This window comes from Mizuhopecten yessoensis, unplaced genomic scaffold (assembly GCF_002113885.1).
Source record: "Mizuhopecten yessoensis strain PY_sf001 unplaced genomic scaffold, ASM211388v2 scaffold5061, whole genome shotgun sequence".
Classification (NCBI taxonomy): domain Eukaryota; kingdom Metazoa; phylum Mollusca; class Bivalvia; order Pectinida; family Pectinidae; genus Mizuhopecten; species Mizuhopecten yessoensis.
The window spans coordinates 525,373-543,921 of NW_018405860.1; the positions used below are offsets into that span (position 1 = coordinate 525,373).

General features: G+C 33.8%; 1 protein-coding gene across 2 annotated transcripts in view; it reads left to right on the top strand.

Moving 5' to 3' along the window:
- The window catches only part of LOC110450182 (membrane frizzled-related protein-like), a 63,760-nt gene that overhangs the window by 34,873 nt on the left and 10,338 nt on the right, over positions 1–18,549 (top strand). For both annotated transcript variants that reach the window (XR_002462941.1, XM_021497489.1), the window contains exon 2: positions 16,761–16,799. Coding sequence is in view for 1 of the 2 variants with exons in the window: in XM_021497489.1 (XP_021353164.1) it covers positions 16,761–16,799 (39 nt within the window). In the remaining variant the exon portion in view is untranslated. The remainder of the gene's footprint in view (positions 1–16,760; positions 16,800–18,549) is intronic.

The window sequence follows — 18,549 nt, forward strand, 5'->3', positions numbered from 1 at the left end:
AGTCTGGGAGGTTTACAGGGGCTGCTCCAGTCTGTTACCCATTACACTACTTAGTCTGGGAGGTTTACAGGGGCTGCTCCTGTCTGATACCCATTACAATACTTAGTCTTGGAGGTTTACAGGAGCTGCTCCAGTCTGTTACCCATTACACTACAATGTCTGGGAGGTTTACAGGGGCTGCTCCAGTCTGTTACCCATTACACTACTTAGTCTAGGAGGTTTACAGGAGCTGCTCCAGTCTGTTACCCATTACACTACTTAGTCTGGGAGGTTTACAGGGGCTGCTCCAGTCTAACATGAAGATATTTTTACGGTCTTCTCCTAACTGTACGTTCATCTTTTTTGATTTCTGTGTCTACCGTGAATAAAGAACTATTCATGTTATCGAAGAGCATGTATGGTCATCTACACAGTTTTTGATGATTTTACGGGATAAATCATTGTCGCTACCACATATGTGCACGAAACGCTTACCCTTTGATGAACCTGGTCTCCGTGGATTTGTTTTTCTATTTTAGATTGAATTAATGCTATCTATACAATACAACAGAGTAAAGTAGTAATACGTCATCATAGTATTTGACGTAATAGCTGGCTACGTACGTATTTGACGTAATAGCTGGCTACGTACGTATTTGAGTAGAAAAATTACTATCCAATACTTCTGTAAACATAAATACAGTTCAGAACTACGGCATTTGATTTTCATCTGTTAAAGCTTTATGCTTTTAGTATCTGTTCATTTAGTTATCGTACACGATATGTACAACACCAATCTATAGAGGGATCGTACACGATAAGTACAATACCAATCTATAGAGGGATCGTACACGATAAGTACAATACTAACCTATAGAGGGATCGTTAAGAACGGATCACCGTAATTGAGCCCTTTAAGTGAAGTCTTCAGCTGCCTTTGTATCGCTTTGTGTGTGTATTATGATCTACTTACAGCATAACAACAGTCACAACAAAAGACGCGTTCATGGTTGTTCTAGCAATCAAACCATCCACTGAATAACCTTTAGGTCACCTGCATTAGTTAACAATTCACTACTGACAAAGACATATAGTGTCCGCTTTGTGAGACAGATATTGACGGGGATAACTGCACTTCTGTATGCTGCTAATGATTTCCAGTAAGTGTGATTGAAAACCGATGTGTAGCGCTCATTACTCAAACATACTAGGATGATTGAAATATTGAAATCTATATTGTAAATGGTCTTCATATGGTTATACAAAAAGGTTGGTGTTTTTATCGTTAATTACCATTTTCATAAAAAAAAAATACCTTTTAGCTGAGGTGAGTTGCTGTAGAAAGCACTATAGTACGTGTATCTCAAAAAGTACAAGGTATCTCAAAAGCTACAGGTATTACAAAAAGTACAGGTATTACAAAAAAGTACAGGTATCACAAAAAAGTACAGGTAACACAAAAAGTACAGGTATTATAAAAAGTACAAGGTATTACAAAAAGTACAGATATTACAAAAAGTACAGGTATTACAAAAAAAAAACAACAGGTATCACAAAAAAGTACAGGTAACACAAAAAGTACAGGTGTCACAAAAAGTAATACCACTTAGCGTCAGCAACAAGTTTATTTCAGAGAATACTTATATCAATTTAATAAACTTAAAAATATAATACTTATATAATGTGCCAATTAAACACTTAAGATTTAGGGTTAGGGTTAGGGTTAGAGTTTCCCTCTCCTGAAAGGCAATGAACATCATCAACAAACGTGTGCCAATACGACACAGCTGGTATGCCTTATAGGTACACAATCGGTTAGAAGGCTATACACAATGCCTTATAGGTACACAGTCGGTTAGAAGGCTATACACAATGCCTTATAGGTACACAGTCAGTCAGAAGGTTATACACAATGCCAAACAAATTAGAGTATCTATATATGTGTAAACTTGGTTGAAAAGAGACCAAGTCTGATAAAAGAGTTAATATATTAGAAATATATTAGAAACAAATGCACCAAAACCTTTCTGCACATTTAGGATAATATTGTCTGAATAAAATTAAAAAAATTGTCGACAACATTTCAATTGAATATGGTTGGTGAATATTCCAGCAGAATACTGTATTTATAATGGGAAGCTGAATTAGAAACAATGCTTGTGTAAGAAAATACTATATCTATTTGCTTGATCATTTCCTGTAATATTTAGATATATTGGTGATACTTTATCGTTGATTAAGAACTCCTTCCATTTGTCTTTTTCCTTGATAGCGTTGTATTAAACAAATCAAACACCAACTCTACAACTTCACACCTTGACATTTACCTTGAGTTTGACAATGATCACCCACTACCAAATTCTATGACAAAAAAGACAATAATAAACTTCACGATAGATGACTTATTTGTGTCACTGGTGACATATCATCCTCTTTCTAAGGAGGTTCAATGACATTGCTGCGTTATCAATCCAGTGCCTTTGTTTAGTATCAGAATGTTAAGGGTAGTTTACGTTTACCAATAAGCTCGCTGGCGACCTTACCTTTATCTACTCTAAAGTAATTGTGATCACTAAACATGACCTACCTGACACCTATATCTTTGATTAAAGCCTTGCTCATAGTTTGATTGTGGGATACTTACGTACGTTCCTGAATCTAACGGGATGCAATGTGTTGGATGTGCACAGGACATGTATTCCGGGTTTCCCTTCGGTTTTTATGGGGAGAAGATTATCTATATCATATTGACTCGTATCTCTTTAATACCTATTGTATATTAGTTTTTATCTTACTTGTGTTTGGATTTTGTCTCTCTGTGTATTGATGACGATGTGGTAGTTTTTCACTTTCTTACTTCACCCACTTAGAACCCTATTGTCAACATTGCCTTACTGCTGATATCTCCCCATTTCCTGTCGTGTCTATGAATGTGTCATATGTGTTGATGGCATCTTTATGTGTATGTACATCCTCTCACTACATGCGCAGTTTATTTCAGGATGTACAAAATCATTTGGCATGATTCCTACCATTTTTGTCAAAATAGTTATCAAAAATCGTTTCAGTCCATCTGATTACTTTACTGCATCGATATTCCTTTTTGAGTAGACCACTATATCCATACATGTGAAACACGTATAGTTATACATGATTTTTGACAAGTCTTTGTTTCATTTTTTACCATGTGTAATGCGTCACAAAGTACATCGGGGTCAATGGTCCGTCCATAAGTAAAACTATTAGCCAATGAATTATTCCCTTGACCACTTATTTGGATAACTTCCAAAAAGGTGGGTCGTAAAACGTGATTAAAGGCTTACTTCCAATTCTGGTCAGTGTATAAGTCCACTCTATAATTAAACAAATGATTGAAAACGAACGTTATTTAAAAAAAGTGCTAACAAAACGTAATATTATATCATGTGACCATTTAAACTTTTGACTCTCATAGATCATATCAGTAGGACCATGATACTATCTGTGCCTCCGGCCTCGTGTCTAACGAGTATACACAACATCTTATAGACCTAATATTAACTCAATGTCGCACTTTTCTATGGCTGTTTAGTGGCTTCTCTAATGTAAACAGAAAAAATACTACATCGTCAATACACAGGGACAAAATCAAAGTTCGTTGTCATAAACATAAAATATATAGGTAATCATTAAAACAAAAAATGTATAGGTAATCATATAAACATAAAATATATAGGTCATCATAGAAACTTAAAATATATAGGTCTTCATAGAAACTTAAAATACATAGGTTATCATAGAAACTTAAAATATACAGGTAATCATAAAAACTTAAAATGGATAGGTCATCATAGACACTTAAAATATATAGGTCATCATAGAAACTTAAAATATATAGGTAATCATAGAAACATAAAGTATATAGGTCATCATAGAAACATAAAATATATAGGTAATCATAAACACTTAAAATATATAGGTTATCATAGCAACATAAAATATATAGGTCATCATAGAAACATAAAATATATAGGTCATCATAGAAACATAAAATATATAGGTCATCATAGAAACATAAAATATATAGGTCATCATAGAAACATAAAATATATAGGTCATCATAGAAACATAAAATATATAGGTCATCATAGAAACATAAAATATATAGGTCATCATAGAAACATAAAATATATAGGTCATCATAGAAACATAAAATATATAGGTCATCATAGAAACATAAAATATATAGGTCATCATAGAAACATAAAATATATAGGTCATCATAGAAACATAAAATATATAGGTCATCATAGAAACATAAAATATATAGGTCATCATAGAAACATAAAATATATAGGTCATCATAGAAACATAAAATATATAGGTCATCATAGAAACATAAAATATATAGGTCATCATAGAAACATAAAATATATAGGTCATCATAGAAACTGAAAATATATAGGTCATCATAGAAACTGAAAATATATAGGTCTTCATAGAAACTTAAAATATATAGATCTTCATAGAAACTTAAAATATATAGGTCATCATAGAAACCTAGAATATAAAGGTCATCATAGAAACTTAAAATATATTGGTCATCATAGAAACATAAAATATATAGGTAATCATAGAAACTTAAAATATATAGGTCATCATAGAAACTGAAAATGTAAAGGTCATCATAGAAACTTGAAATATATAGGTAATCATATTAACTTAAAATTCATAGGGTATCATAGAAACTTAAAATATATAGGTAATCATAAAAACTTAAAATGGATAGGTCATCATAAACACTTAAAATATATAGGTCATCATAGAAACTTAAAATATATAGGTAATCATAGAAACATAAAATATATAGGTCATCATAGAAACATAAAATATATAGGTCTTCATGAAAACATAAGATATATAGGTAATCATAGAAACATAAAATATATAGGTCATCATAGAAACTTAAAATGTATAGGTAATCATAGACACTTAAAATATATAGGTCATCATAGAAACATAAAATATATAGGTAATCATAGAAACATAAAATATATAGGCAATCATAGAAACTTAAAATATATAGGTCATCATAGAAACTTAAAATATATAGGTCATCATAGAAACTTAAAATATATAGGTCATCATAGAAACATAAAATATATAGGTAATCATAGAAACATAAAATATATAGGTCATCATAGAAACATAAAATATATAGGTCATCATAGAAACTTAAAATATATAGGTCATCATAGAAACATAAAATATATAGGTAATCATAGAAACATAAAATATATAGGTCATCATAGAAACATAAAATATATAGGTAATCATAGAAACATAAAATATATAGGTCATCATAGAAACATAAAATATATAGGTCATCATAGAAACTTAAAATATATAGGTCATCATAGAAACATAAAATATATAGGTAATCATAGAAACATAAAATATATAGGTCATCATAGAAACATAAAATATATAGGTCATCATAGAAACTTAAAATATATAGGTCATCATAGAAACATAAAATATATAGGTAATCATAGAAACATAAAATATATAGGTCATCATAGAAACATAAAATATAAAGGTCTTCATAAAAACATAAAATATATAGGTAATCATAGAAACATAAAATATATAGGTCATCATAGAAACATAAAATATAAAGGTCTTCATAAAAACATAAAATATATAGGTAATCATAGAAACATAAAATATATAGGTCATCATAGAAACATAAAATATAAAGGTCTTCATGAAAACATAAAATATATAGGTAATCATAGAAACATAAAATATATAGGTCATCATAGAAACTGAAAATATAAAGGTCATCATAGAAATTTAAAATATATAGGTCATCATAGAAACTTAAAATATATAGGTCATCATAGAAAAATATAAAATATATAGGTAATCATAAAAACATAAAATATATAGGTTATCATAGAAACTTAAAATATATAGGTCATCATAGAAACATGAAATATATAGATAATCATAGAAACATAAAATATATAGGTCTTCAAGGAAACATAAAATATATAGGTAATCATAGAAACATAAAATATATAGGCCATCATAGAAACTTAAAATATATAGGTCATCATAGAAACTGAAAATATATTGGTCATCATAGAAACATAAAATATATAGGTCATCATAGAAACTTAAGATATATAGGTAATCATGCATAGAAACATAAAATATATAGGTTATCATAGAAACACAAAATATATAGGTAATCATAGAAACTTAGAATATATAGGTCATCATAGAAACCTAAAATATATTGGTCATCATAGAAACATAAAATATATAGGTCATCATAGAAACATAAAATATATAGGTCATCATAAAAACATAAAATGAATAGGTCATCATAGAAACATAGAATATATAGGTCATCATAGAAACATAAAATATATAGGTCATCATAGAAACATAAAATATATAGGTCATCATAAAAAACATAAAATGTATAGGTCATCATAGAAACTTAGAATATATAGGTCATCATAGACACTTAAAATCTATAGGTCATCATAGAAACATAAAATATATAGGTCATCATAGAAACATAAAATATATAGGTCATCATAGAAACATAAAATATATAGGTCATCATAGAAACATAAAATATATAGGTCATCATAGAAACATAAAATATATAGGTCATCATAGAAACATAAAATATATAGGTCATCATAGAAACATAAAATATATAGGTCATCATAGAAACATAAAATATATAGGTCATCATAGAAACATAAAATATATAGGTCATCATAGAAACATAAAATATATAGGTCATCATAGAAACATAAAATATATAGGTCATCATAGAAACATAAAATATATAGGTCATCATAGAAACATAAAATATATAGGTCATCATAGAAACATAAAATATATAGGTCATCATAGAAACATAAAATATATAGGTCATCATAGAAACATAAAATATATAGGTCATCATAGAAACATAAAATATATAGGTAATCATAGAAACATAAAATATATAGGTCATCATAGAAACATAAAATATATAGGTCATCATAGAAACATAAAATATATAGGTCATCATAGAAACTGAAAATATATAGGTCTTCATAGAAACTTAAAATATATAGATCTTCATAGAAACTTAAAATATATAGGTCATCATAGAAACTTAGAATATAAAGGTAATCATAGAAACTTAAAATATATAGGTCATCATAGAAACATAAAATATATAGGTTATCATAAAAACATAAAATATATAGGTCATCATAGGAACTTAAAATATATAGATCTTCATAGGAACTTAAAATATATAGGTCATCATAGAAACATGAAATATATAGATAATCATAGAAACATAAAATATATAGGTCTTCATAGAAACATAAAATATATAGGTAATCATAGAAGCATAAAATATATAGATCTTCATAGAAACATAAAATATATAGGTCATCATAGAAACTTAAAATATATCGGTCATCATAGAAACATAAAATATATAGGTCATCATAGAAACCTAAAATATATAGGTCATCATAGAAACCTAAAATATATAGGTCTTCATAGAAGCCTAAAATATATAGGTCTTCATAGAAACATAAAATGTATAGGTCATCATAGAAACTTAAAATATATAGGTCATCATAGAAACATGAAATATATAGGTCATCATAGAAACATGAAATATATAGGTCATCATAAAAACATAAAATATATAGTTCATCATAGGAACTTAAAATATATAGGTCATCATAGAAACATGAAATATATAGGTCATCATAAAAACATAAACTATATAGGTCATCATAGAAACTTGAAATAAATAGATAATCATAGAAACATTAAATATATAGGTCTTCATAGAAACATAAAATATATAGGTAATTATAGAAACATAAAATATATAGGTCATCATTGTAACATAAAATATATATATTTCTTCATAGAAACATAAAATGTATAGGTCATCATAGAAACCTAAAATATATAGGTAATCATAGAAACCTAAAATATATAGGTCTTCATAGAAACTTAAAATATATAGGTCATTATTGAGACTTAAGATATGTATGTGATCATAGATATGTAACATGTAATTCATAGATCATCATGGAGATATGAAATATAGGTCATCAAGTCATTAAATATATAGGTCATCATCAAATAGGTCATCGTTGATATAGAAAATGCAATATATAGGTCATCATTGGGATATTAAATGAATATATAGGTCATCATGGATATATAAAATGACATATTTAGGTCATCAAGGAGATATAAAATGAATATATAGGTCATCATGGATATATAAAATGAAATATTTAGGTCATCGAAGAGATATAAAATGAATATATAGGTCACATCATGGATATATAAAATGAATTAATTAGGTTATCAAGGAGATATGAAATAAAATGTATTGGTCAACATTAAGACAGAGTTAAGTTTAAAGGTCAGCATCGGAACAGAGTAAACAAGTGTAACTGTATGATAAGCACTGAACACTCGTATACTAGAATCAGGTCGAGATGACGACCGTACAATTATTTCTATAAAAAAAAAGGTTTTGATGCAGAAAGTCAAACAAAGTTAACGCTTTACTGCATTTCGTCCGTTAAGGTTTCATGTGTAAAAGCTAAAAAGTGTCTGTAAGACATAAATGCCCCCGCTGCCTTGTGAAATTAGTTTCAGTGTCCTATAAAAAGTTACAACTACTTTGATGTTGATACCCTGAAACATGCACACACACAAGGTACTACACTTAAAGTTGATAAGTTGATTTTAATATTCATATGTTTTTTCTGTATGTTATTACCATCCTGAAACACAAGGATGTCAGAGGTATACCCATATTTCACTTTTATATAAAGTTTGACCAAAATCCGTGAAAGAATGAAGTTGCTAAGTCTTTAAATTGAATCAGTTGATGATTTTTCTATATATAGCAACAGTGATATTGGCCTTGACCTTGGCACTCTGAAACACAACAATGTCAGAAGTATACTCATACTTGACCTTTGCATAAAGTTTGACCAAAATCCATGAAAGAATGAAGTTGCTAAGTGTTTAAATTGAATCAGTTGATGATTTTCCATATATAGCAAGTGTGACCTTGGCATTGACCTTGGATCCATGAAACACAACGATGTCCGAAGTATACTCATACTTGACCTTTGTATAAAGTTTGACCAAAATCTGTTTACAGTTTTAAGTGTTTACATTGAATCGGGACGGGACGGGACGCGACGGGACGGGTGTTTACATTGAATCGGGACGGGACGCGACGGGACGGGACGTGACGGACATGGGCAATACTATATGCCCCCCATTTTATGACGGGTGCATAAAAACATAGCTAAGGCGTTTCGATACATCTATGAAAAACAGCAAAAGGGAAAAGGCGCTTATAACGTCACAAATTTACGCGTTTGACTATAGCAGACAAACATTAGCTTAAGATTTAAGTGTCTATACCACGATTACGTATTGTTTAATCTAATAAACATGACTAATACAGAAAGCGTAAACAATGAAACAGAAAAAGAAGCTGGCTCCTTTGTTCTTCTGATATCTAGTAATTTAACCGTAGGAGGTATACTACATACACACTGATGTGATACCTAAAATATCTCTGGCTCTGTAAGTAACTAGTGGGAGTTAGCATTAATTGTCTGGTCGGTGTTAAGCTGACGATTAGCTGATCCGAGTCAGTATGTACTATATGTAGGATAATCTCTGTCAATGGTATTAGTGTACATATTATAATCTACACACCCTCCTACACCACCAGCGATCAACCACCAGCATGTCAGGCATACAAAAGTTTAACTCTCATTCATTTTTTCAATGTTTTCTCAAATCAATAGCTAAGCCTTTGTAAGATCTTTCCCTAAATTTCAATCAATAACAGATAGTAAACATTAACAATTAACGTTGGCTTGAAACATAAGGTATACATCTATAAGTACATGTGTAGGTTAGAGGTTCAAAGATCACGTGTGCTGTCAGAGGTTCATATAGCACGCGTAATGCTAGTGGGTCATATGTCGATTTATGTAGTCTAAAATAATTTTAGTTTTGAGTAAGTTTAGGTGTTTAATACGGTCTAAGTAGCCATTACTAATATAACACTATCTACTCAGTTCGTGAAAGGTTTGAATGGTAATGGTACATAGCACATGACCAGATCCGTTTCTAGAAAAAATATATCCTCTCTCGAATCATTCACTTATTAGAAACAATCATTTAACGTTAACTAATAAAACGTACAATAAATGTTCCGGCTTTTGTCAAAATTAGTTAGCGAATGTATTAACAAAATGCTAACCAAATGGTCATATTTTGTTGTCAATCCAGATCTATTTCAATACCTGATCATTTTGACATAAATAATGTCCCTATTTGTAGGAGTCTGGCAATAAGAAGCTGGTTTATCAGGAACAAGGTTTAGTCTGTATGAGTTGACGATGTGGTGCATTTTGCACATGTTGAATCCATTTGGACACGAAAGTCCGACTGTATAAAAAAACAAGAGAATATCGAAGTGTCAACAAAACCACATTTCGAACTCAAAATCGATTAAACTAGGACAAAATCTTAATCTATAAATAAAGAAATGATTTAGATGGACACGAAGTACAAAGAAATTAAAACCAGGTATTCCGGAAGGGTAAGTGTCTTCTATTCATCAATGATACCAGCCATGCCATCTAAATCGAGTCCCTGTAATGTCACGACCTCAAATCGAGAGCTCTGGTAATGACAACAAAACCACAAGTAAGGTCACGTCCTCACAGCGAGAACTCGCGTAGGTACAACAAAACCACAAGTAAGATCACGTCCTCACAGCGAGAGCTCGGGTAGGGAGAACAAAACCACAAGTAAGGTCACGACCTCACAGCGAGAGCTCTGGTGGGGACAACAAAACCACAAGTAAGCCCCCGTCCTCACAGCGAGAACTCGCGTAGGTACAACAAAACCACAAGTAAGGTCACGTCCTCACAGCGAGAGCTCTGGTAGGGACAACAAAACCACAAGTAATGTCACGTCCTCACAGCGAGAACTCTGGCAGTGACAACAAAACCACAAGTAAGGTCACGTCCTCACAGCGAGAACTCTGGCAGTGACAACAAAACCACAAGTAAGGTCACGTCCTCACAGCGAGAGCTCTGGTAGGGACAACAAAACCACAAGTAAGGTCACGTCCTCACAGCGAGAGCTCTGGTAATGACAACAAAACCACAAGTAAGGTCACGTCCTCACAGCGAGAGCTCTGGTAATGACAACAAAACCACAAGTAAGGTCACGTCCTCACAGCGAGAGCTCTGGTAATGACAACAAAACCACAAGTAAGGTCACGTCCTCACAGCGAGAGCTCTGGTAATGACAACAAAACCACAAGTAAGGTCACGTCCTCACAGCGAGAGCTCTGGTAATGACAACAAAACCACAAGTAAGGTCACGTCCTCACAGCGAGAGCTCTGGTAATGACAACAAAACCACAAGTAAGGTCACGTCCTCACAGCGAGAGCTCTGGTAATGACAACAAAACCACAAGTAAGGTCACGTCCTCACAGCGAGAGCTCTGGTAATGACAACAAAACCACAAGTAAGGTCACGTCCTCACAGCGAGAGCTCTGGTAATGACAACAAAACCACAAGTAAGGTCACGTCCTCACAGCGAGAGCTCTGGCAGTGACAACAAAACCACAAGTAATGTCACGACCTCATAGCGAGAGCTCTGGTAATGACAACAAAACCACAAGTAAGGTCACGTCCTCACAGCGAGAACTCGGGTAGGGACAACAAAACCACAAGTAAGGTCACGTCCTCACAGCGAGAGCTCTGGCAGTGACAACAAAACCACAAGTAATGTCACGACCTCACAGCGAGAGCTCTGGTAATGACAACAAAACCACAAGTCACTCTGATGAGCAGAATCAGAAACAAGGACCAACGTATCACACAGAGAAAAAGCATATTTCCCTGCAAAGATTCTTATGGGGACCATAACACTTGTAGACAAAATAAACTGGTTTCCCACTAATATTATACAGGTTTATAACGCACACGACTGCTGAATCAAAGTTTGGTGTAACGCTTCAGAGGCGTTCAACATGGAACTTACCTTAACGTAACAACAAAACGACAGTCAATTACAAATACCGATTAGATTCTACCTTCTATTTCTTACCGAAGCCAGCAAGTTATTGCCTAGGTATTGGACTGAAATACCGAAGCCAGTAAGTTATTGCCTAGGTATTGGACTGAAATACCGAAGCCAGTAAGTTATTGCCTAGGTATTGGACTGAAATACCGAAGCCAGTAAGTTAATGCCTAGGTATTGGACTGAAATACCGAAGCCAGTAAGTTATTGCCTAGATATTGGACTGAAATACCGAAGCCAGCAAGGTATTGCCTAGATATTGGACTGAAATACCGAAGCCAGTAAGTTAATGCCTAAGTATTGGACTGAATACCGAAGCCAGTAAGTTATTGCCTAGGTATTGGAATGAAATACCGAAGCCAGTAAGTTATTGCCTGTTGTCATTACCAGAGCTCTCGCTGTGAGGACGTGACCTTACTTGTGGTTTTGTTGTCCCTTCCCGAGTTCTCGCTGTGAGGACGTGACCTTACTTGTGGTTTTGTTGTCCCTACCCTTCGGTATTTCAGTCCAATACCTAGGCAATACATTATGGCTTTCGGATTTCAGTCCAATACCTAGGCAATAACTTATTGACTTCGGTATTTCAGTCCAATACCTAGGCAATACATTATGGCTTTCGGATTTCAGTCCAATACCTAGGCAATAACTTCATGGCTTCGGTATTCAGTCCAATACTTAGGCATTAACTTACTGGCTTAGGTATTTCAGTCCAATATCTAGGCAATCCCTTGCTGGCTTCGGTATTTCAGTCCAATTCCGAAGCCAGTAAGTTAATGCCTAGGTATTGGACTGAATACCGAAGCCAGTAAGTTATTGCCTAGGTATTGGCCTGAAATACCGAAGCCAGCAAGTTATTGCCTAGGTATTGGACTGAAATACCGAAGCCAGTAAGTTATTGCCTAGGCATTGGACTGAAATACCGAAGCCAGTAAGTTATTTCCTAGATATTGGACTGAAATACCGAAGCCAGTAAGTTAATGCCTAGGTATTGGACTGAATACCGAAGCCAGTAAGTTATTGCCTAGTTATTGGACTGAAATACCGAAGCCAGCAAGGTATTGCCCAGATATTGGACTGAAATACCGAAGCCAGTAAGTTATTGCCTGAGTATTGGACTGAATACCGAAGCCAGTAAGTTATTGCCTGTTGTCATTACCAGAGCTCTCGCTGTGAGGACGTGACCTTACTTGTGGTTTTGTTGTCACTGCGAGAGCTGTCGCTGTGAGGACGTGACCTTACTTGTGGTTTTGTTGTCATTCCCAGAGCTCTCGCTGTGAGGACGTGACCTTACTTGTGGTTTTGTTGTCCCTTCCCGAGTTCTCGCTGTGAGGACGTGACCTTACTTATGGTTGTGTTGTCAGTCCAATACTTAGGCATTAACTTACTGGCTTCGGTATTGGACTGAAATACCGAAGCCAGTAAGTTATTGCCTATGTATTGGACTGAAATACCGAAGCCAATAAGTTATTGCCTAGGTATTGGACTGAAATACCGAAGCCAGTAAGTTATTGCCTAGGTATTGGACTGAAATACCGAAGCCAGTAAGTTATTGCCTAGGTATTGGACTGAAATACCGAAGCCAGTAAGTTATTGCCTAGGTATTGGACTGAAATACCGAAGCCAGTAAGTTATTGCCTAGGTATTGGACTGAAATACCGAAGCCAGTAAGTTATTGCCTAGGTATTGGACTGAAATACCGAAGCCAGTAAGTTATTGCCTAGGTATTGGACTGAAATACCGAAGCCAGTAAGTTATTGCCTAGGTATTGGACTGAAATACCGAAGCCAGTAAGTTATTGCCTAGGTATTGGACTGAAATACCGAAGCCAGTAAGTTATTGCCTAGGTATTGGACTGAAATACCGAAGCCAGTAAGTTATTGCCTAGGTATTGGACTGAAATACCGAAGCCAGTAAGTTATTGCCTAGGTATTGGACTGAAATACCGAAGCCAGTAAGTTATTGCCTAGGTATTGGACTGAAATACCGAAGCCAGTAAGTTATTGCCTAGGTATTGGACTGAAATACCGAAGCCAGTAAGTTATTGCCTAGGTATTGGACTGAAATACCGAAGCCAGTAAGTTATTGCCTAGGTATTGGACTGAAATACCGAAGCCAGTAAGTTATTGCCTAGGTATTGGACTGAAATACCGAAGCCAGTAAGTTATTGCCTAGGTATTGGACTGAAATACCGAAGCCAGTAAGTTATTGCCTAGGTATTGGACTGAAATACCGAAGCCAGTAAGTTATTGCCTAGGTATTGGACTGAAATACCGAAGCCAGTAAGTTATTGCCTAGGTATTGGACTGAAATACCGAAGCCAGTAAGTTATTGCCTAGGTATTGGACTGAAATACCGAAGCCAGTAAGTTATTGCCTAGGTATTGGACTGAAATACCGAAGCCAGTAAGTTATTGCCTAGGTATTGGACTGAAATACCGAAGCCAGTAAGTTATTGCCTAGGTATTGGACTGAAATACCGAAGCCAGTAAGTTATTGCCTAGGTATTGGACTGAAATACCGAAGCCAGTAAGTTATTGCCTAGGTATTGGACTGAAATACCGAAGCCAGTAAGTTATTGCCTAGGTATTGGACTGAAATACCGAAGCCAGTAAGTTATTGCCTAGGTATTGGACTGAAATACCGAAGCCAATAAGTTATTGCCTAGGTATTGGACTGAAATACCGAAGCCATAATGTATTGCCTAGGTATTGGACTGAAATACCGAAGCCAGTAAGTTATTGCCTAGGTATTGGACTGAAATACCGAAGCCAGTAAGTTATTGCCTAGGTATTGGACTGAAATACCGAAGCCAGTAAGTTATTGCCTATGTATTGGACTGAAATACCGAAGCCAATAAGTTATTGCCTAGATATTGGACTGAAATACCGAAGCCAGTAAGTTATTGCCTAGGTATTGGACTGAAACAGTTTCCTCGTTTTACTGTGTTATTGATTTTGTTGCACCTTCTGGACATACCAAACATTGTAATTTTGTCTTGTTGTATGTACTTTGAGTTTTACCGTTACCTTGCAGCTGAAATTAAGTCTGCCTCGGTTTAACATCAACACTTTTAACGTAGATTTGCAATACTTAACGTTTAGCATCAGCATTGAGTACTTAATGGACGAAATGGTCTTACAATGCAGTTAAGTGTTTCCATTGTGTGACTTCCTGCGATCGACTCTCAAAACTCTTAAATGGTACCTCCCTACTTCATATATTTAGTGATTATTGTAAGTTCCGATTTTGCCATTTTTTGTTTTGGCACTGGGATATGTATTTTTTTTAATTTTACTTTAATAAAATACTGACAGAGTATGTATGTACTGTTTTATTGTAAACGTTTCAATATGTTCTCCGATGGGTCTGTCTGTCTGGTGTCCTTGTGACAGTCGTTTGTGTTTCCTTAGGAGACCTAGCTAGCCGTTACTAACTCGGCGCATCTTTTTCGTAGATAGAAATGTGAAATATTCATTATAAGAAGTTGTATTTGTATACAGAAACGCTTTCCTTCTGTGACAAGCTGGTTTCACTTCTGTTTAGGTAGACACTATATTCCACAGACTTAGTTAAGTATAGCTACCGACGTTCTGTCACAGGGATTCTTGAAACTTTATCAGATGACTATCTCTGCGGCTATTGAGGAAAGGATGTTTGTCTTCAACTTATTGAAACATACAATCACATGAGGTGGACGAAACTTCATATTTGTAAACGTAAACACCTAATCGAAAGTCCACCTGCACAAACCATGTATTAATCTGACGAAGTAGTCTTTTACTCACATAACGTGTTTATGACTTGATACCAATGTTGACAATGACACAGAGTAAAGCTGAATAGTTGTCGTTCTGTTTTTCATACTTATTATGAATCGCGTAAGATGACATAATCTTGTATGTAAAAGAGTGTTAGGTTTATGAAAATTAAGATGTATTATAAACAAAGTTTGAATATGATATAACTTAGAATATAATAAGCTAGTGTTTGAAGTATAATGAAGAAAACACACACAAATTAAATTATCAATACATAACGACATGGGAATTCTATAGGGAAAACACAATATAATAGAAACCGGGGTGACGTCAAAACAACAGAAACACATCGTGAATCTCACACATAAATTGTCGTTCAGAGAGCTTTTTTTTTATGTCCCCCGTTACTGTTCAGAAGTTTACTTATTAGTATGTATTGAAGTTGTTGAAGGACTACATGTGTTTGATTATAGTCTATCAATAGATGTCACATAAGTGCTTGGAATCACACTTAACTACAACAATTAAGAATTTGTTCGCATTGATAATGTGTACAGTAGAGGTAATTTCCCCTCTGTGTAAGACCTTTAAATGTCTGTACACGGTTTGACAGCCTTGCCCAGCTGTAAGACGAGTCCCTGTATTGTGCTGATTGAGATTTAATCGGTGTCACGCCTGATCAGTAACAGTACGACACGGCGTTACTTTGGCACGAACGGAAAACAATTTGATAATGTCTCTTCAGTGTGTCTATGAAATATATGTTATAAAGATATGTCTATGATATATGTGTTATAAAGTTTAGAAACGCGAGGCTGTTTTACCCTGCTATAATAACCCTTTTGTTTCTTTTTTCAGGCCTTGTGTGTTCCTTTGTACCTGCGACGTTTGGGTCGAGTAAGTCTCTATACAGAAGTAACAACGGTGTCAATTGGTTATCTCACCACTCCCACAACCCTTAGCTTCTTTTAATACTCTCCAATTATGATAAAGAATAGACAGTATGATCTGTAATAATATTTCATTCCTTGAAAGTATATTGATTGAGTATGCATTCATGTACATGGAAAATCCATCATAAAAACCATTGGCGTTCATGCATAATTATAACTTTTTTAAAGTCAATATGCTTTTAAACACGAAAGATATTCATCTGGTAGGATTGGTTGGCAGTTTAAATACATTTAAATTATTAATGCAAGAATAGTTATCGGAATATGTTGTCGTCTACTGCCAGAACAGGTGAAGACACGATATGGTCATAACTAGATCTTTATGATTAGTCAATATAAGTAAAGTACCTGTCCTTATATAGCTTCGATAGTATTATCACTAGAGTTTTATCGATCATTAATCAAGCGAACACATATTCTAGTCTCGTAGATATTTAGAGTAATGCTGATATCTGTTGTCGATCAGCCCGACGATAGCATCTACAGTTATTTAGAAATACTATTAAATAACAACGTATTGATTTCTGCACTGAATGTTAAATGTCTGGGGAAAAAATGTGATTTAGATTTTGAATGTGAATCCAACGACAGAGCAGGATCGTTGTAGTATTTACGTGTGTCCTTCAAAACATCAAGCGTTTACGGTAACGATTGAGAAGACCTATTTAATTGTGAGGCAATGTATATAAAATGTATCCTTATAACTTATATATGCTAATGGTGGACAGTTCTCGTATATATACTTGTGAAAGTCAGTTATCGTATATATACTTTACACATCAGTTCTCGTATATATACTTGTGAAAGTCAGTTGTTGTTTATAAATACTGATGTTCGGCACTTCTTTTTTGCATAAATGTAGATGTCTGTCAGTTCTCGTATATATATATATATATATATATATATATAATAAAATGTGATTAAATGTTCATGTGAAGGAAGTAAATATAGAAAAAATAAAATTAACGACCGACTAAAAAACTAGCTGCTTTCACCCTTCACAGGGCTCTTCAGGTTTTGAAGATGTTGAAAAACATATATTGTATATATATTGTGGTGTTGGACAGTTATCGTATAAGTATAAACCTGAAGAGCCCTGTGAAGGGTGAAAGCAGCTAGTTTTTTAGTCGGTCGTTAATTTTATTTTTTCTATATATATATATATTGTTGGTCGGTTCTCGAGTTCTCGAGTATTTATTTGATTTGGTCAGTTTTCGTATACAAAAAGAGTGATATTGGTCAGTTCCTGTATATATATATATATTGTGGTGTTGGTCTGTTATCATATATGTATTGGAGTTGGTCAGTTATTGTATATATACTGATGTTGTTCAGCTATTGTATATATATTGTGGTGTTGGACAGTTATCGTATATGTATTGGACTTCGTCAGTTATTGTATCTGTACTGATGTTGGTCAGTTATTGTATATATATTGTGGTGTTGGACAGTTATCGTATATGTATTGGACTTGGTCAGTTATTGTATATGTACTGATGTTGGTCAGTTATTGTATATATATTGTGGTGTTGGACAGTTATCGTATATGTATTAATATTGGTCAGTTATTGTATCTGTACTGATGTTGGTCAGTTATTGTATATATATTGTGGTGTTGGACAGTTATCGTATAAGTATCAGTGTTGGTCAGTTATTGTATATGTATTAATATTGGTGAGTTATTGTATATGTAT